The sequence below is a fragment of the Pseudorasbora parva genome, chromosome 13 (assembly GCF_024679245.1).
Source record: "Pseudorasbora parva isolate DD20220531a chromosome 13, ASM2467924v1, whole genome shotgun sequence".
NCBI classification, from domain to species: Eukaryota; Metazoa; Chordata; class Actinopteri; order Cypriniformes; family Gobionidae; genus Pseudorasbora; species Pseudorasbora parva.
In genome coordinates, this window is record NC_090184.1 from 7,802,246 (window position 1) to 7,819,031 (window position 16,786).

Below are 16,786 nucleotides of genomic sequence, written 5' to 3' on the forward strand. Positions count from 1 at the left end.
TTTCATTTAAGGTCAAATTTAACACTAGAGTACTACCTTTATTTGTTAGCCGTTAGCTTACTGTTCAAAAGTTTAAAGAGTAGGCTGACTATTTTTTTCATCTTTATGAATCAAAATACTTTATCAAAAGTATAAATCAGAACAGAATCAGATCATATTGTGAAATATTATTGCATTTTAAAATATAATTTATTCCTGTAATATCAAAGCTGAATTTTCAGCATCATTACTCTAGTCTTTAGTGTCGCATCATGATACTTTAGAAATCATTCTAATATCATGATTCGCGGCTCAAGAAACATTTCTAAATATTATCAATAATTTTAATTAATTTGTGCTGCTTAATGCTTTTGTGAAAACTATGATACTTGTATTTATTTTATTTTAATTTTTTACAATGTGAAAGTCTTTACCGTCACTTTTGGCCAAATGAATGCATGTTTGATGTATTTTTTATTTGATTTGAACTGTAGTAGTGAATGTGGTTAAAATAAGTTCCACATTCCTATTTTAGTGTGTGTGTGTGTGTGTGTGTGTGTGTGTGTGTGTGTGTGTGTGTGTGTGTGTGTGTGTGTGTGTGTGTGTGGTGTGTGTGTGTGTGTGTGTGTGTGTGTGGTGTGTGTGTGTGTGTGTGTGTGTGTGTGTGTGTGTGTGTGTGTGTGTGTGTGTGTGTGTGTGTGTGTGTGTGTGTGTGTGTGTGTGTGTGTGTGTGTGTGTGTGTAATTTTGGCCTGGTTTCACAGACATGGCTTAATCCAGGCTTAGGCCTTAGTTCAATTGGGACATTTAAGTGGGTTTTATAAATGTGCTTTAGATAAAAATATTACTGATGTGCATCTTGAGACAAAAAAAAATGGCACTGACATATTATAAGATATGTCAGTGCAAGTTTATTATTATTTAATTTTTTTATTGTTCATGAAATACATACAGTAAATTATAAATAATACATACAGTGTGGGGGAAAAACTAGAAGAAAAAACACAATAGACAACTGCTAAATAATGGGAAACAAAAACAAAAAACTGACAAACAAACACAAAAGGTAGTGAAAAGAAACAACTTGTACTTAGGATTGTACTTGCATGTATATCAGCGCACCTCCTCAGGGGCAGAATAGCACGCCTCCGCTAGAGATAGTCCAAGCTAGGGATCCCACTCACCAAATCCCTGTCAGGCATACCCGCTGTTGCTTAGAGGGGTTTTTTTTTGTTTGTTTTTTGTTTTTTTATTCCCTCTCTCCATCCCCTCCCTCTCTCTCACCCTTCTTTTGCATGTATTCTTTACCTCACAGTCCTAAAACTATCCCTACACATCCCACCGTCGACCTGGGGTGGAGGTTAGATGTGATGATGCCTCAGACTTTGCGGGGTACACAGTGCTGAACTTACGCAAGACTTGACTTCCCCCCTTCTTTTAAATTGAAGGAAAGGAAAAGAGAACCATATGGAGAGGGTGAAAGAGAGAGAAAAAATAATGATACCAATAATACTAGCAAATAATAATACTAATAATAATACGTTACAATGACCACTATCTAAACCGGCATACCTCACTAAGAGTCGAGCGAGTAAGGACCCCAAGGCCAAGTTTCAGTGCAAGTTTAGACAAAACATGCATTTTAGTCTGGGACTAGCTTAAGCCTTGTCTGGGAATCTGGGGGGAGCCTTGTCTGGGAATCTTAAATTGTGAAATTGCATTGTTTCTATAGGGGACAGTGTCCTGCACTAGCTGAGTTAAACCTTCTTCAGAGGGCCCACACACTGGACACATATGGAGTAGACCCACACCCCTGCAAGGTACTGACTCGCCTCAGAAACGTACAAAGTATCTTCTATAAACCGCATCTAGTATATATCAAGTACATATCTAGAACATATAAAATACAATATATACATATATATTGCAAAGACATCCATCTAGCACGTTTACAATTTTTTTTTTTTAAAGATGTTCATTGGAACGCAAAACTACTTTTGGCTGTAGCTAAAACATCATACATCTGATCTTTGATTTAATTTGTTTCAGGATTTCACAGGATCCACAGCTTTCCTGGGATTCACTGCAAGAGGGTTTGTAGTTTTCCAGGGAAATAAGCGGATACATCTTTTAAAATGGTAAATTTAAAACCATCTTATCTTTAGCTTCACTCTTTGATTCACTCTACAATTCCACCTCCTCCTACTCAGTGTAGTTTAGTGTAAGGTGCTTTAGATTTGTGTTAGTGTAAGGTGCTAAGACGTAAGCCGTCTTAGATTTTTCTAGAAAGAAACACCCACTTATGGCCCTTTCACACCAAGGATGATTACTATCACAAAGTTTTAGTAATTGTTCTAATTCTTTGAGAATAGAGGTGTCCACGTTAACAAAACAGAGGAACAATATCGTTGGAATCGTTTCAAAACATTTTTTTTCCCAGCTGATTAATGATAAAATAATTGACAGCCGATCAGAATCTATCCAAATTTAAATAACTTCAATGTTTAAGTGTAGTGTGTTTCTCGTTCTCCTGGTGTTTATTATAAGTGTCTTTATTTGTGCTTTCTTCACCACGCATAATCTTTATACGACTCTACGTAACCATGACAGAACACCAAACCTCCTAAAGGATTTACATGGGAAAAAATAAATCGATATTCCTGCAGTACGCCTGCTTCTCCTTTAACTAGACGATCACTCCCTCAAGGACCACACAAGGGATTTCTTATATCTGACCTGTCTGACTCACTATCCAGACTAAGGGAGTTTTGCAGAATATGTGGATTGGGTGCTGGTCAGATGCGACTAATTCGCTATTCACTGTCTGCCTCGCTCATGAAGACATCAACAGCCCCACTCCAGACCCAGAGCCCAGCCAGCCTTCAGCCACTACAAAGATAGAGCCAGAGCTTTTGCCAGAGGCCATGTTCATCCTGGAGCCCAAGCACATTGCAGAGTCTGAACAGTTGCTGCATCCATCATTGAGGAAATATTAGTGGAGTTTCAGAAGATGGATTGGAGCCCTCTCACACTCCCGTCGCTGAGAGGCATTCAATGAGGTTGGTTCCTAAGGAATTAATATTTGTTGTGCTGGAAAATAAAAATTTCAAGGTTTCCAGCCTCCGGTGGCCCATTCCCAAGAATGGTCTATTCCCAAATCTTCATCACTGCAGTTTCAGCCCATTTTCAAGTCATCTTTGTCTCTTCAGCCCAGTCTCAATTCATCTTCATTGTCATTAAATCAGACCAGCTCCAAGTCTGCTTCATCACCATTGGCTCTGCCCAGCCTCCCTCTTCCCCCTCCTCTGCCTAAACCATCCAGTTCCTAGGCCTTGCCTACACTGTCTCCTTTCAGCCCCTCTGCTCTTATTTCTGTGGCTCAGCCCAGCTGCTTGGATCCACCTTGGGCTTCCCAGTCATCAGCTCCACTTTGGTCCGTTGATCCCTCAGATTTACCTCAAGCTCCTGAGCCCCGAACTTAACCTGTACCATCTGACTTATCAGCTCCAGCTTGGCTCAATGTTCCCTTGGCTCCACCATGACCTGTCATCCCTCAGGCTCTACCGGGTTCCCTCGCCCCTCTGGCTACTTTTTGGTATCAATCTGGCTTCAGTGTTGCCTTGGGTCTGCATGTCCTCGGTTACTCCTGGGTATACCCCTTTTATCATAACTTAATCTCAGTCGGTCAGGTTCCTGGCACCATCTTGGCTTCTCCCTCTATCAGATCTGCCATGGACCTTTATCCTGGCTCTGCTCTGGGTCATCATCTGACTCCGCCCATCTCCACCCTGGCTAGCCTAGAAATCTAGACACACCCTAACGGCAGCAAATCTAATCTGCCGCGAAGGTCTTCTAGCAACTCTCAATACACTTCTGAGCTGTTAAAGCCAAACTCTGGTCGGGCCAATCACATCGTGTATAGAGTCGGTGGGCGTGGCTTAACATAATGACAGCCGAGATGCGCTTGTGTGCATCTAGTAAACACAGAAGCTGGCGAACGGCGGTCTTTCAAATCAGCTTTGGCCTCAACTCTGGAAGACTTGGAGTTAAACTTTTCTCTAAGAAAAGAACAGAGAACAGCACTGAAGTCATTCTTAAGAAGTGAAGATGTGTTCTGAGTTTTGCCGACCGGATACGGCAAAAGATTAATCTGTCAACTAGCTCTGCTTCGCCTTCGTTGCTCTGGTTGGTTATAGCGCTATCCTATTGTGTGCACGCCGTGCAGAGGGAGTTTGAAAGACAACCGTTTATCCCGCCCCTCGGATTGAGCCCTGTCAATGGGGAGTTTCCAGACCAAACATCTTGATGTGGGTCTGCCTTGTGAGGCTACAAGGACACGCTTTCAGTAGACAAGAGTTAAGACAATCTTGTCTTTAGTTTAATTGATAATTGTCTTTATTTTAGACTTTAGTTTTAGAGGAAGGCTTGTAAAAACAACAAAAACTATACTACCGTCCACACCAATGTTCTTGATAACGGTCTGTTTATTATAAAGATGCTTTATTCCTACATAATTAAATATAGTTATTGTTGTAGTTGTTGTCATTGTTGGTGTGAACAGGCCTTAACTCTAAAATCAGACACAATTCTGAGAATAAAGTGGAATGTATATTGTGCCTAAGGATACTTTTGTACTGAGTGTCTCAAACTAAACGCTTGAATATCTTTCAAAAGATTTGGTGCTATGAACCTTGCAAACTGAGCCGTGACTAGGAGCTGTTCATCCTCAAAATCAGCCTGTGAGCTTGTAAACAAAACTTTATCCCGACAGACAGTTTAAAGCCTGTGCGCTCTGACTCACAGACATTACGTAAGGCCAGTCGATCTGATGGAGTATACATCAGCTGATCAATGAGTGGTCTGTCAGTGCCCATGATCTATGACATGAGGTTTTGTAGAGTTGTTAACACCAGCCCACAGTCAACAAGCAGGCGAATGCACTCAAGGCTAGACGTTTGAAGAGTTTTCTCTCTCTTATCATCTATGTCTCTCTTATGTCTGGCTGTTGACATGAAGTTTTTGCTTCGAACGTCCCACTTGTAACATTTCTTTTGTAATGTCTCACTCTTGCAGGGCAGATGTCAGCAAATTTAAGTTTGAAGGGAAAACATTCTATGTGATTGGCGTGCAAAGAGAGGTATGCTATATTATTTTGTAAGCTGTTTCTTTTTAAAGCTCTCGTTCATTGAAGTCACATGGTTCATAATACATTTATTCACCATGCAACAGCAAATTACTTTGACGTAAAACCATTCTAGCCTTCATTATGCTGTACATTACATCATGAGGATGTTATAAACACAATCTTATGTTATCTTACATTCATTTACGACCTTTGGTAAACTCACTTGCATTGTCTTTTATATATTAATTAACATTCCCATGTCCTTAATCTTCATTTTACTATATTAAAAATATATATATATATTTTCAGCTATTTAATAATTTATACGGAATAAACCCTTTTAAACATCTCTTTCATCTCAACAGTTTCACGCAGATATCTGATTAGAACAGATTTAAGGCCCATTTACAACAAGGACAATAATTATAATGATAACTATAAGTAAAATTTGAAAAAACATTCTAATTATATGATAAAGTCCACACCACATCTATACCAATAATGACACAAAAGAACAACATCGTTGGAATCGCTTTCAGCGCAATTTTTTCCCCCCAACTGATAAATAATAAAAAGCTAATGTTCGAGCATTTAAAGCGCCTGACAATGTAACTGCAGCACACACTGATAATAAACAGAATATTACCAGCCGCTAATATAGTTATTATTATCGTCCTTGGTGTGAACGGGCCTTTATTCAGCTGTTCCTGTCATTCTCTTTGTGTGTCACGCTTGAAATCTAGTTTTACATGTGCTTCTGTCTTCTTTTCTCTGTGTGCACTTTTCCATTGCTGGTGAGTAAACATATACATCATGGCCATTGATTAAATTATTAATTATTATTATTATTATTATTATACAGCCTTGCAGTTCCTCACCCACATATCTTCCCTGATTTTAATCAGACTTTAGTTGTAGTGCCCAACATAAGGTATTCATAAGAATTTCATAAGCAACGCTGTCTATCAGGACTGCACAATTATGATAAACATCCTAATTATCAAGTATTTCACTGGATTTTCTAAATTATTAATTCTTAATTAGAATTTACATTGATACAACTAATTATTTTTTCCTAAATGTATTTTTTACTCTTACTCATATTCTCAGATATGTTTAGTAGATATTATATAAATATTTTAAATAAATTATGTGAAATATGGAATAATGGAATAAATATTTAATGAAATTTAAGCAAGGACACTGTCCGCAATTCAGAATAAATCTCTTAGAATAGTTACTTTAATGTTAGCAAATCAAAAATCATTTCAAAGCCATATGTCTATAGACATATGACTTTTTTTTTTTAAATCAAGATATTTCTTAATATTTCTTCTAAATCTTCGTTTGTTTTGTTCCCGCTTGTTAGGGTTCACCACTCTCTTGAAAAACTTGAATATATAAAGAAGCCAAAGTTTAAAAGTGTGATTTTTTTAGACCTTGAATAGTCATGCAAATCAATAAAACCTTAAAGCATTATGAGCATTTTTATAATGAATATACATTTGTGTATCTATGCATAAATGTGAGAAAAATGTTTTTAAAAATCCTTTAAGTTAATCCTTATCCAGTAATTTGCAAACTGAAAAAGCTATTAGGCCCTTAAGTCAAAAAGATTGAAAACCATTTGTTTAAATTATTACATATTTGTTAGGTTGCTTCTGAAGTTTTGCATATTATATGATGGGTATGAAACTAAAGTGTTGTTAGATGTCTAAAACTGTGTGTGTAATTGGTTAGTTCTGTACATCATGTCATCGCCTGTCTGGTTCATCACCCATGCAAGTCTGAAAGTTTCTGATTTTATACTGTATAAAACGGTAAGAACCTGTTCGTGCACAGTGTCTACATCTGCATGTTCACACACACTTGAACATATGCGTGTGTGTTTACTTATACTGGACATGTGACTGTTTCACACAAGCACACGTCTGTCTGCGATACGCACTGGTCCACTCAGAAGCGTTGGAGTGCAGACTGTTCACTATCTGAGGTTGAGCAATCGCTGACCTGTTCTGCTACTCAAATCTCACAGAATGATTTCTGTATTCTGCTCTTGCTTAGAGTCAGGCATTTTAACCAAACTATGTTTAGTTAATACACTTCTAAAAAAAGGATCATAGAATTCTTTTGCAAAATTTATTGAAAATCAACATAGATACCTGCTTCCAAAATTATTCTGAATATTTACAATTACAAAACAAATGTATGAGAGTTTCAGATTTGGATTTACAAAAATAACATTGTGGTGAGAGGTCTTCTTTAAACTTTTTAAGAAACTCATTAAAGGGTTAGTTCACCCAAAAATGTAAATTATATTATTAATGACTTCCCCTAATGTCGTTCCACATCCGTAAGACCTCCATTCATCTTCGGAACACGGTTTAAGATATTTTATATTTAGTCTGAGAGCTTTTCTGTTCCTCCAGTGAAAGTATATGCACACTATACTGTCCATGTCCAGAAAGGGAATAAAAACATCATCAAAGTAGTCCATATGTGACGTCAGTTAGTTCATTAGAATCTCTTGAAGCATCAAAAATACATTTTGGTCCAAAAATAACAAAAACTACGACTTTATTCAGCATTGTCTTTTCTTCCGCGTTTGTTTTCAATCCTCAAAAAAAGATTCAAACGGTCATGAATCAGCGGATTGATTCATGATTCGGATCGCCAATGTCACGTGATTTCAGCAGTTTGGCAGTTTGACATGCTAACGGTGTCAATATTCTTCATATTGATTCTCTCTCAGTCTCTCACATTTAACTGGAATTGCTTTAGATTACTTTGAAGCAGCAAATCATTATATCAGAATAATTTCTGGAGGATCATGTGACACCGAAATATATGTTTCTGATTATTTTATTATCACTAAAGGCTGAGCATGTGACTGCTCTGGGCGGGTTACTTTCTTAACGTTAATTCTCTATGCAGGAAAAACTTTAATTCCTGTAAGGTCCTACACAAGACATAAATCTTTCAAACATTCAGTTTTCAGATCATCACCATGTCCTTTCCACTGACTGAGATAGCCCAGAAAGTAACGTTAGCTGCTAGCCATGGCAAATGAACATTTGTTCAAACAATGCTTTTCTGCTCCAGTAATGTATGTTTATAGTGTAACTACACAGACCAAACAACTAAAGTAAAGTATATAAGCTGTGAACCAAAGCGATATATTAAATTATTTTTGCATCTGGTAAACTGTGAACTGGTGAGGGAAACCCCATGGTGTCCTTAAATTTGTGGCACGGTCAATATGCTGCTTACACAAATTAAATTGCAACGTTATTCATTTATAATTACACATTTAAAAGAAAAACTCACCTTCCGAGTATATTTTGTGTTTCTCAACACAAATTCACATAAGGACCGTAACGTTAGCTAGCAGGCTGCTGATCTCAAAATGGCCACAACTATCACCCCTCCCCCACCATTTACCTTAAGCCTAGTTCAGACTGCACGATTTTCAAACTCGTCGGGTCACTGCTCTTTTCACACTGAATGACTATCTGGGGTATCATTCAGTCACTGCTGCGTTCACACTGCACGATGGTTTGACGGCAGAGTTCACGCTGCATGACTGAACAAGAGGAAGAATCGCAGACAACTCTCTCTCCCGTGCGCAAACTACATTTCCCAACTACACGTGCGTCAGACCGGATTTCTTGCGCGAGACTTGGAATTTTTATAAAAAATGATAAACTGCACAAAGTTTCCTTCAAATTGTATGTGCGCTGATTTGTGGAGAAAAAGAAAAAAGATTATGGCGGAGGAAATTGTAGGAGAGCCAGAGGGAGCCAGGATTGTGTTCTGCAAAGGCAGTTTGAGGTAAATAAATAATTTTGTAATGTGTTGCCAAATGTTTGGCCTTTGTTTCTGTTTGATAGAATTGTAAATATATCTATTAAAATACTGATATTCTGCTCTAACTGCTCCCTGAACCTCCCACTGCCCTGCATCTCACTCTTTCATTGGCTGTCGGTCATCGCCGATGTCATTTTCAGTCAGAACGCTGTTCACACAGCAGGAGTTTCAATCGCCGACAGCTCCAGATATTTAGCATGCCAAATATCTCACTGGCATCGGCGACTCGTCGGCGATGATTCACACTGCGTGGTTGTCACGAGCACCGATTTGCTTATGATCTCGGGCATTTGTCGGCGATTTCACAAAACCTGTCGGCGACTCAAAATCGGGGCAAAAATCGGGCGCTGTGAACTAGGCTTTACAGACACGAGTTAAATAAACATTTGCAAGCCAGACAAAACTCATAAGGCATCAACATAATTTATTTCTTTAAGTTTAATTTTCAAAAACTTATAAACCTGAGTAAAATTTCTAAAACTTGTCATGCCAATTTAAGTTGAAGACAAGAAGTTAATTTAACTTAACTTGGTTTTAGAGTGTACTGTTAATATGTGCTGAAATGTAGTTTTAAGACTTTTTCAGGCGATAATGTACTTGTTTAAAGCTCAAATATATGGTTTATTTATAAAGAGAGCACCTATTTGAAAATTGTATCTGCCGTTATCGGAGTTGTAAGATCCGGTAGATCAGCAGGTGCTCAGCGCTCGTTAACCCCGCCGAGAGCAGCCTTTCCTTGGCTAGTCCTCCTGACATTTGCCACTGGCTCTGATGTCCTGTAGTGGTTAAACACAAGATAAAATTTGTCTTGTGTATATCTAATGGTTGATCTTTGGTCTCATGAATATATAATTTTTTCCATGTCAAATTGTTTTGGCTAAGGGCAAAGTGAAGTTTCATTACTTTATATTTTTAGGTTATTTAACTTTATGTTACCATTGTAGCCTACTAGCACTGACTTTGTGTGTTTGACTGATTTGTTGGGTTTTTTTTATTTTATAGCTTCTTTTTACTTTTATAATGGCTATTATTGATCACACATAAACTGACATTTAACAAAAAGAGACCGGGTTGTGTTTTATGTCATATTTAATTTTATTACAGTTAGTGATAATCATATATACAGAGCTGTCTGAACCACATAGTATTATGTTTAATTGGTTTAAATGTTAACAAAAAGAGGCAGGGTTGTGTTTTATATTTCATTCTGTTATAAATATTCATAAAGTTAAGATAATCAAGGTACGTGTTGCCTGAACCACATTTATGTCTGGCTATTAATTTTTGATTTTTTAAAATGAAAATAAAAAGAGGCAGAGTGGCGTTATTATAGCCTAAAATATACATACAGAGAGAACTGGAGTATCAGAGCGAACTGAGTGATATAGCTATGATATGAGCTATCAAGACCGATGCTGTTTGCAGACATCACTGGACTTGTGTCCTCCCATCCTCGGGAGTTTGTTCTCCTGCGTCAAACTTGGCAAGTCTGAACGATCAAGGATGCAAGTCCAAAGTTTGCGTACTTGTTTTTGAGAAACAGCCAAAGTGTTACCAAAACTAGAACCAAACTGATGGCTTAAATAAAAAGGAGATAATGAGGAGGAGTAGGTGAATATTACCAATAACCACGGTAGCAAAAAAGTGGCGAAAACTTATGGAACAAAGGAAACAGGAACAAAAAGACAGGAAACAAGAAAAAAAACCATGAGTCCATGGAAAATTAACATAACACTAACACATAAAGATTTATTTAAATTAACCAGATATTAAAAATAAACAATTTAAATCAAATGTATTTTTATATTTTTTTCAATTGTGTTAATTTTAGGTTTGAGCTGCATAGCACCTGAGGGTTATCTGCGAACCACAGTTAGAGAACACCGTTTGTAATCACAGTTAGTTTACTGCCGGATGTCCAAATGAGTAGTTGACTGTCAAATTCAAATCTCTCTGAGCATAGCATGGGGGAGTGCTCTGACATTTTGCTTTATTTTAATGATGTGACTCAAAGCTCAGTCTGAGCGTACAGCAGTGAATTGCAGGGGGTGGCAGTTTGATGCTAAACGGCCTGAAAGTGGTTTGTATTGATTTCTGCCTGGATTCACTGTTCTGCTTAGGACTCCATCTATTGATCCCCGGCTCAGATTACACATGCATAGGGTTAATGGAACATATTCTCCTGACAGTTCTGTTTTTCACTGCACTTTATCCGACCTCATATATATCTCTGTCTGTTGATCTAACACATTGAGACCTGGACGTATAATCCAGCGCATATGTTTGATGGGCTCAGGTTGTCACAGTGTTCCGTTGCCAGCTTAGCACATTCACTCCACTGTAATCTCAAGCATGTTAACGAGAAAACAGGGAATCTGATGCATATCGATCCAGTAGAAAAGCAATACCGCTATATATTTTCATTACAGCGCTGATGTAGCTTTCGTCCTCTCATGCATGATGATTAAACTAACATATCATTATCATTATGAACCAGTTAATGTCCTGCTGAGTAGTTAATACAGCATTCTAGTGGTGATAAAACACAATATAGAAACATTTATGATGTGAAATACATTTTCATTAGCTATTGTGAAAACTACCGTACAAATGTTAGAGGTCAGTAAGATTGTTTTTTTAAAGAAAACAATACTTTTATTCCACAAGGATGCATTAAATTGATCAAAAGTCACAGTAAAGCACCATATCTCATTCTTTAATGCTGAACTATAAAACACCAGTTCCAGTGTGAAAATAAGCAGTAATTGCCCTTTTCTTCATAAGCCCTGGTCTATATTCTGCCCCAGTAGGTGGATTGGCGTATGCAGGGCATTGGAAGGGACAGCAAGAGTGGCACTTTTTTAGGGATCCCCAATTCATTGGTAACTTACAGACGATTTAGTGAGCTTGTCTGAAAGAACAATCACCATTGAGTGTGGTAAAGCTATCGTGATGACGGGACGTGACATCTCCGTGCCCTCCTTCAGGGAACGAGAGTTACATATGTAACCAAGATTCTCCCTTTCAGTCGGTCACATTCAACGTCACGCTCGAACTTACCAACGAATTGGCGATCCCTGTTCGCTTGAACAATACAGTAAAGGCCATTACATACTCCACAAGAACAGAGGAAAAAGTTCTCGCTCCCAGGGATGCAAGAACAAAATTATGTAATGTTGTTCTCGCAGCCCTGGTTTGTTTTATTCACCTCGAGAAAATGAACAAATTTCTTTGTTTTTGCGGAGTATGTACCAAGCTTAAGACTACTGGATAACAATAGGAAAGGCCTATTAGAGGGAAGTCACAACCGGCAGGGATGACAGAGTGGACTAAGGACTATCAGAGCAGAGTAGGCTCGTGAAAAGGAAAGATGTTGAGAGACAACATTGTGGTGATGTGCAATGTATATTGTGAGAAAAAGAAACTGTTTTTTGACCTATGATGCATGTAAACCTGTTGTTGGAGACCTCCAAAACTAAATTAGGAAACTTTAAAATAGCATAATAGTGGTATTTAATGGCTAGTTGAAGCAAGCACATGGGAATATACCAGATCTACACGAAGGCTTTACAATCTAGCAAATGTTTTGAATCCCGCTGCTTCACATCCCGGGGCTAGCGAGTTGCGACGTAACGGGAGCATAGACCACCCTAATGGTTGATGTAAGCAATAGCTGTAGTGCTGTCCACTTGTTACTTGCCTCATAACGGCAATTTGAGGCAGCCCAGTGCAAGACATACTGCTTGCAATTCTGGGCAGTTAATGTGCCAATGCAACTGGGGACCCATCCAAAAACCCAAAACTGTTTTCCTGTTGTACATGACACACCAGCCAGTGATGGAGGCATCTGTTGAGGCAACAACATGCTTTGACACTTGCTCTAGGGGAACACCTGCCCATAGAAACTACGGGCTGAAGCGGCCTCATATGAGGCAATCCGAATGGCATTACTGCAGCTGCGGATGCCATATGCCCCAGGAACCTCTGAAATAGTTTCAGTGGGGCCGCTGTCCTGCTCTTGAGTCAATTTAAGCGGTTGGACACCAGGCGAACATGTTCCTCTGTGAGATGTGATGTTAGGCTGAACGACTCTGACTCCTTACAGAGATAAGATACTCTGCACAGGAAAGGGTTTGCTCCTTTCCCAGTTTACCTGATTCCCCAACTGGCTGAGGTGTCTGAGCACCATGTCCGTGTTTGCACAACTGCTCTCGCGTCCAGCTATCGAGGTAGTTGAGAATGCGAACGGCATGTCCTGAAGACGCAAGGCGACAGGAACAGTCTGAAGGGGAGGACGTTGTACTGATATGCCCGGCCCTCTAACGCAAAGCGCAAGAACGGTCTGTGCCGAGGGAGAATTGAGACATGAAATTAGATGTAAAGTCAAGTCACCTTTATTTATAGAGCTTTTTACAATGCGGATTGTTTCAAAGCAGCTTCACAGTGTTAAACAGGAAAATAATGCAACAGAATTTGATTCGGCTGTACAGCCACTCTGGTGAAAACGGTGATGTCATCATCCAGCTCATTTCAATTATCATATAGTGGGCAGATCAGTAATATAGTTGAGAATGTAGTGTCCCCAACTGAGCAAGCCAAAAGCCAACCACGTCCTTCAGGTCAATCAGCATTAGCATTAGCATTAGCATTTTGATTAGGAGCTTGTAAAGTGCCCGGTTCAAAACTCGCAGCTCCAAGATTGGTCGTAACCCACTGCTTTTCTTGGGTACAGTGAAGAACCCTGAAGACTTCATATTGGCTGGAGGGATCTGCTGTATCGCGTCCATCGCCAGTAGGACTGTAATTTCTGTCCGTAAGACAGGAACATCCATGGTCAACACAGATGTGAACTGAATGCCTCTGAACTGGGGGAACAGCGGGCAAACTGAATCGCATAGCCGATTCTGATGGTCCAAATGAGCCAGCGAGACAGGCTGGGACTGTACAAGTGGGCTTAGAGGGACCCAGTAACGTGAAGGGCAGGGACCCGACCGAGTGGGGTCTGAGTGTGCGGTGCAACACTTACCTGGCTCCACGGTTGGGCAGGGAATGCATGAGAAGGCATAGCATCCTCGAACCACATGCTGTTGCCTGCTGGCGATAGGAGAGAGGGATGAGAGTGGCAAGGCATAGCGTCACACACTGCCATCTGCTGCCTCTTTTACTGAGAATTTGGGTACCTTGAATGCAAAACGCAGCAATGTTCTGTGCTGAGGGAGAATTGAGACATGAAAGTACACGTCCTTCAGGTCGATCACTGCAAACCAGTCTTGTGGGCCGATACATTCGAAAATGCGTCTCTGCGTTAGCATTTGATTGCTGTGATATTTCAGCTTAAAGCGAAAAAGCGATGCAAACACAATGCAATGTTTTTTTGCAAACCATTAAACTAATGTAAAAATACAATTAACAGGAAACGACTATATTATTACATAACCATATTATGAGAATTGTTTACTGATTATTGTTTATTAATCATAATAAATGTGATTATTTATTGGTCATTTCATTTGAGACCGTCATTATTCGTTGTGACTAACCCACAGACTTTGTAAAATCGGGGTGATGTACAGCTCCTTATGATTAACTCCTTTATTACACTAATATACGTCCTTGAAAAACATAGTGTAAATGAAGGTTAATAAGTGTAGTGCACACTGTGTTCGTTCCAGTCCAAGTGTCGCTAACTGTTTGAGCGTCTGTGCCGTTATGACGTGTTATATTGATCTGCGCTCTCATGTTCCCTGCACTCTTCCCGGTAAAGCCGTCCTGCTGCCCGCAAATACACTCAGAGGCCATCACTCTCACTAACATGCACACAGATTTGGGTCAGCATTTTGTTCAGCTCTCATTATTTATGACATTGTGCTCAAATTCCATCTCAGTGTAATTTATAGATCTTTTTACGTCCTTTTACCTCCCCGTTCACTTAAGTTGATTGTTGTTACCTTTGCTCAGATTCCACACTTCAGTTATTTATTCCGTCTTTTTGTCTCTCTGCAGAAGAAACTGGTTCTGACATTTCACACCTCCACACCAGCAGCCTGTAAGCACCTGTGGAAATGTGCTGTGGAAAATCAGGCGTTTTACAAGTGAGAGCCGTCCTTTTCTCTCTTTCGTCTCTCTTTCGTCTCTCTTTCGTCTCTCTTTCATCTCTCTTTCATCTCTCTTTCATCTCTCTCTCTCTCTCTCTCTCTCTCTCTCTCTCTCTCTCTCTCTCTCTCTCTCTCTCTCTCTCTCTCTCTCTTTTATTATATTTTAGTAATGTTTCACTTTGATAGACTACTGCAACAATGCAAGTTACTTAAATAGAAAAACACAAAATAAAAAAATTGTGAAAGCACGAAAGAACATGTCTAATAGCTGCGTGCTTTACATCACTACATTTCTTAAAATTCAATGAAACCTATAAATATACATCTTTAAAAATAGCAAACTTACATTTATATAATTTATATGTGACTAAGTTCTGGATCCTGGTAATTCTATCAGTATAAGGTCATGGGGACAAACACGGCACACGAATGGAATGGCACCGCTTCCTGAGAATGACCCTAATATAAGTGCCTTATGTCTCTTTCTCCATCTCTAGTTACTATGTGTGAGTGGTGTCACATTACTGTTGAAACCCTTTAATTAAGAGCTTTAATGACAGCAGGCCTGCACATATCAAACAAGGACACTGGCAGTTATCCCTGTCTTCATATTAACAACACACACATCAGTCAATCAATGACAAACCGCTCTCATGAGCAGGCCACACAGTGATTATGGGTGAAAAGTGCTGAATGTATTTTCTGCTGAAGTGCTGAATGTATTTATATATAGCAAAAAGTGTTGTATGGAAATGAGAATACTGCAGTCTGTTAGCTAGAAAAAACAGCATTCACATGCACTCCATATAGTCCTGCTCACAGGACTTACATACAATGTAAGATACACTGGTAATAAAGATACACACAAAATGCAAAACACGTTTATCTCTAAAGCATTTTAAAACAGAAAGCCTGATTGTGCACTTTAGACATTCTGCTAACTATACATTTTCAACTTCATGTCAGCCTATCTCATTAATTTGCAACTACATGTAAACGAACTTTCATTACAGTATTAGCAAACTAATTATGCAGTTGCAAAATAACTTCTACTCAGTAGAATATTTGTTGGGGAGCAAAATAAAGTGTCTGCATATATTAAGCAGACGGTCCACCTAGACTCTAATGACTGATATTTGACATGCAGTTGCAAAGTTACTTATAATTAGTAAAATGTCTAGAGTGGACTATCAAAATAAAGTTACCGAACATACTTTCACACAGCATACATAGTTTCAGCAACATGCATTAACACCATTTTCATTGCTCTAATGCAAAAGCTACAAAAATAGGTTTTAAGACAAAGTTTAAAATGAAGTGGAAAATGATAAACACACATACTTACATCCAAATCACTGTCCTACACAGAAAAAGAGCATTGGAACATTCCAACGCAGACGTTTTCACACTGAATTTAAGCATATAGCTAATGCACAACTGTGTCACAGGACAGATCATAGACCCTACTATGAAAGCTTGTTTCTGCCACAGAATGAAAAACAAAAAAGGTAATTGTGACTTTTTATCTCACAATTCTGAATTTTTGTTCTCACAGCTGCAAGTATATGTCTCACAATTTGGATTATTTTTTCTCTCAGAATTGCAAGTTCTAAACTCACAACTGCGAGAAATAAAGTCAGGATTGCGAGTTTATTGTGTAGGGCACATAAGCAACACAATTTCAGTCATAACTAAATGTTATTGCATTTCTCTGATTTATG

At 38.8% G+C, this 16,786-nt stretch overlaps 1 protein-coding gene across 3 annotated transcripts in view; it reads left to right on the plus strand.

Annotated features, from left to right (window-relative positions):
• frmd3 (FERM domain containing 3) overlaps positions 1 to 16,786 on the plus strand; it is a 92,467-nt gene that overhangs the window by 53,002 nt on the left and 22,679 nt on the right. For 2 of the 3 annotated variants that reach the window (XR_010897492.1, XM_067413070.1), the window contains exons 7-10: positions 1,711 to 1,798; positions 2,028 to 2,116; positions 5,052 to 5,115; positions 14,974 to 15,062. Coding sequence is in view for 2 of the 3 variants with exons in the window: in XM_067413070.1 (XP_067269171.1) it covers positions 1,711 to 1,798; positions 2,028 to 2,116; positions 5,052 to 5,115; positions 14,974 to 15,062 (330 nt within the window). In the remaining variant the exon portion in view is untranslated. The remainder of the gene's footprint in view (positions 1 to 1,710; positions 1,799 to 2,027; positions 2,117 to 5,051; positions 5,116 to 14,973; positions 15,063 to 16,786) is intronic. The other variant, XM_067413071.1, reaches the window with a different exon arrangement.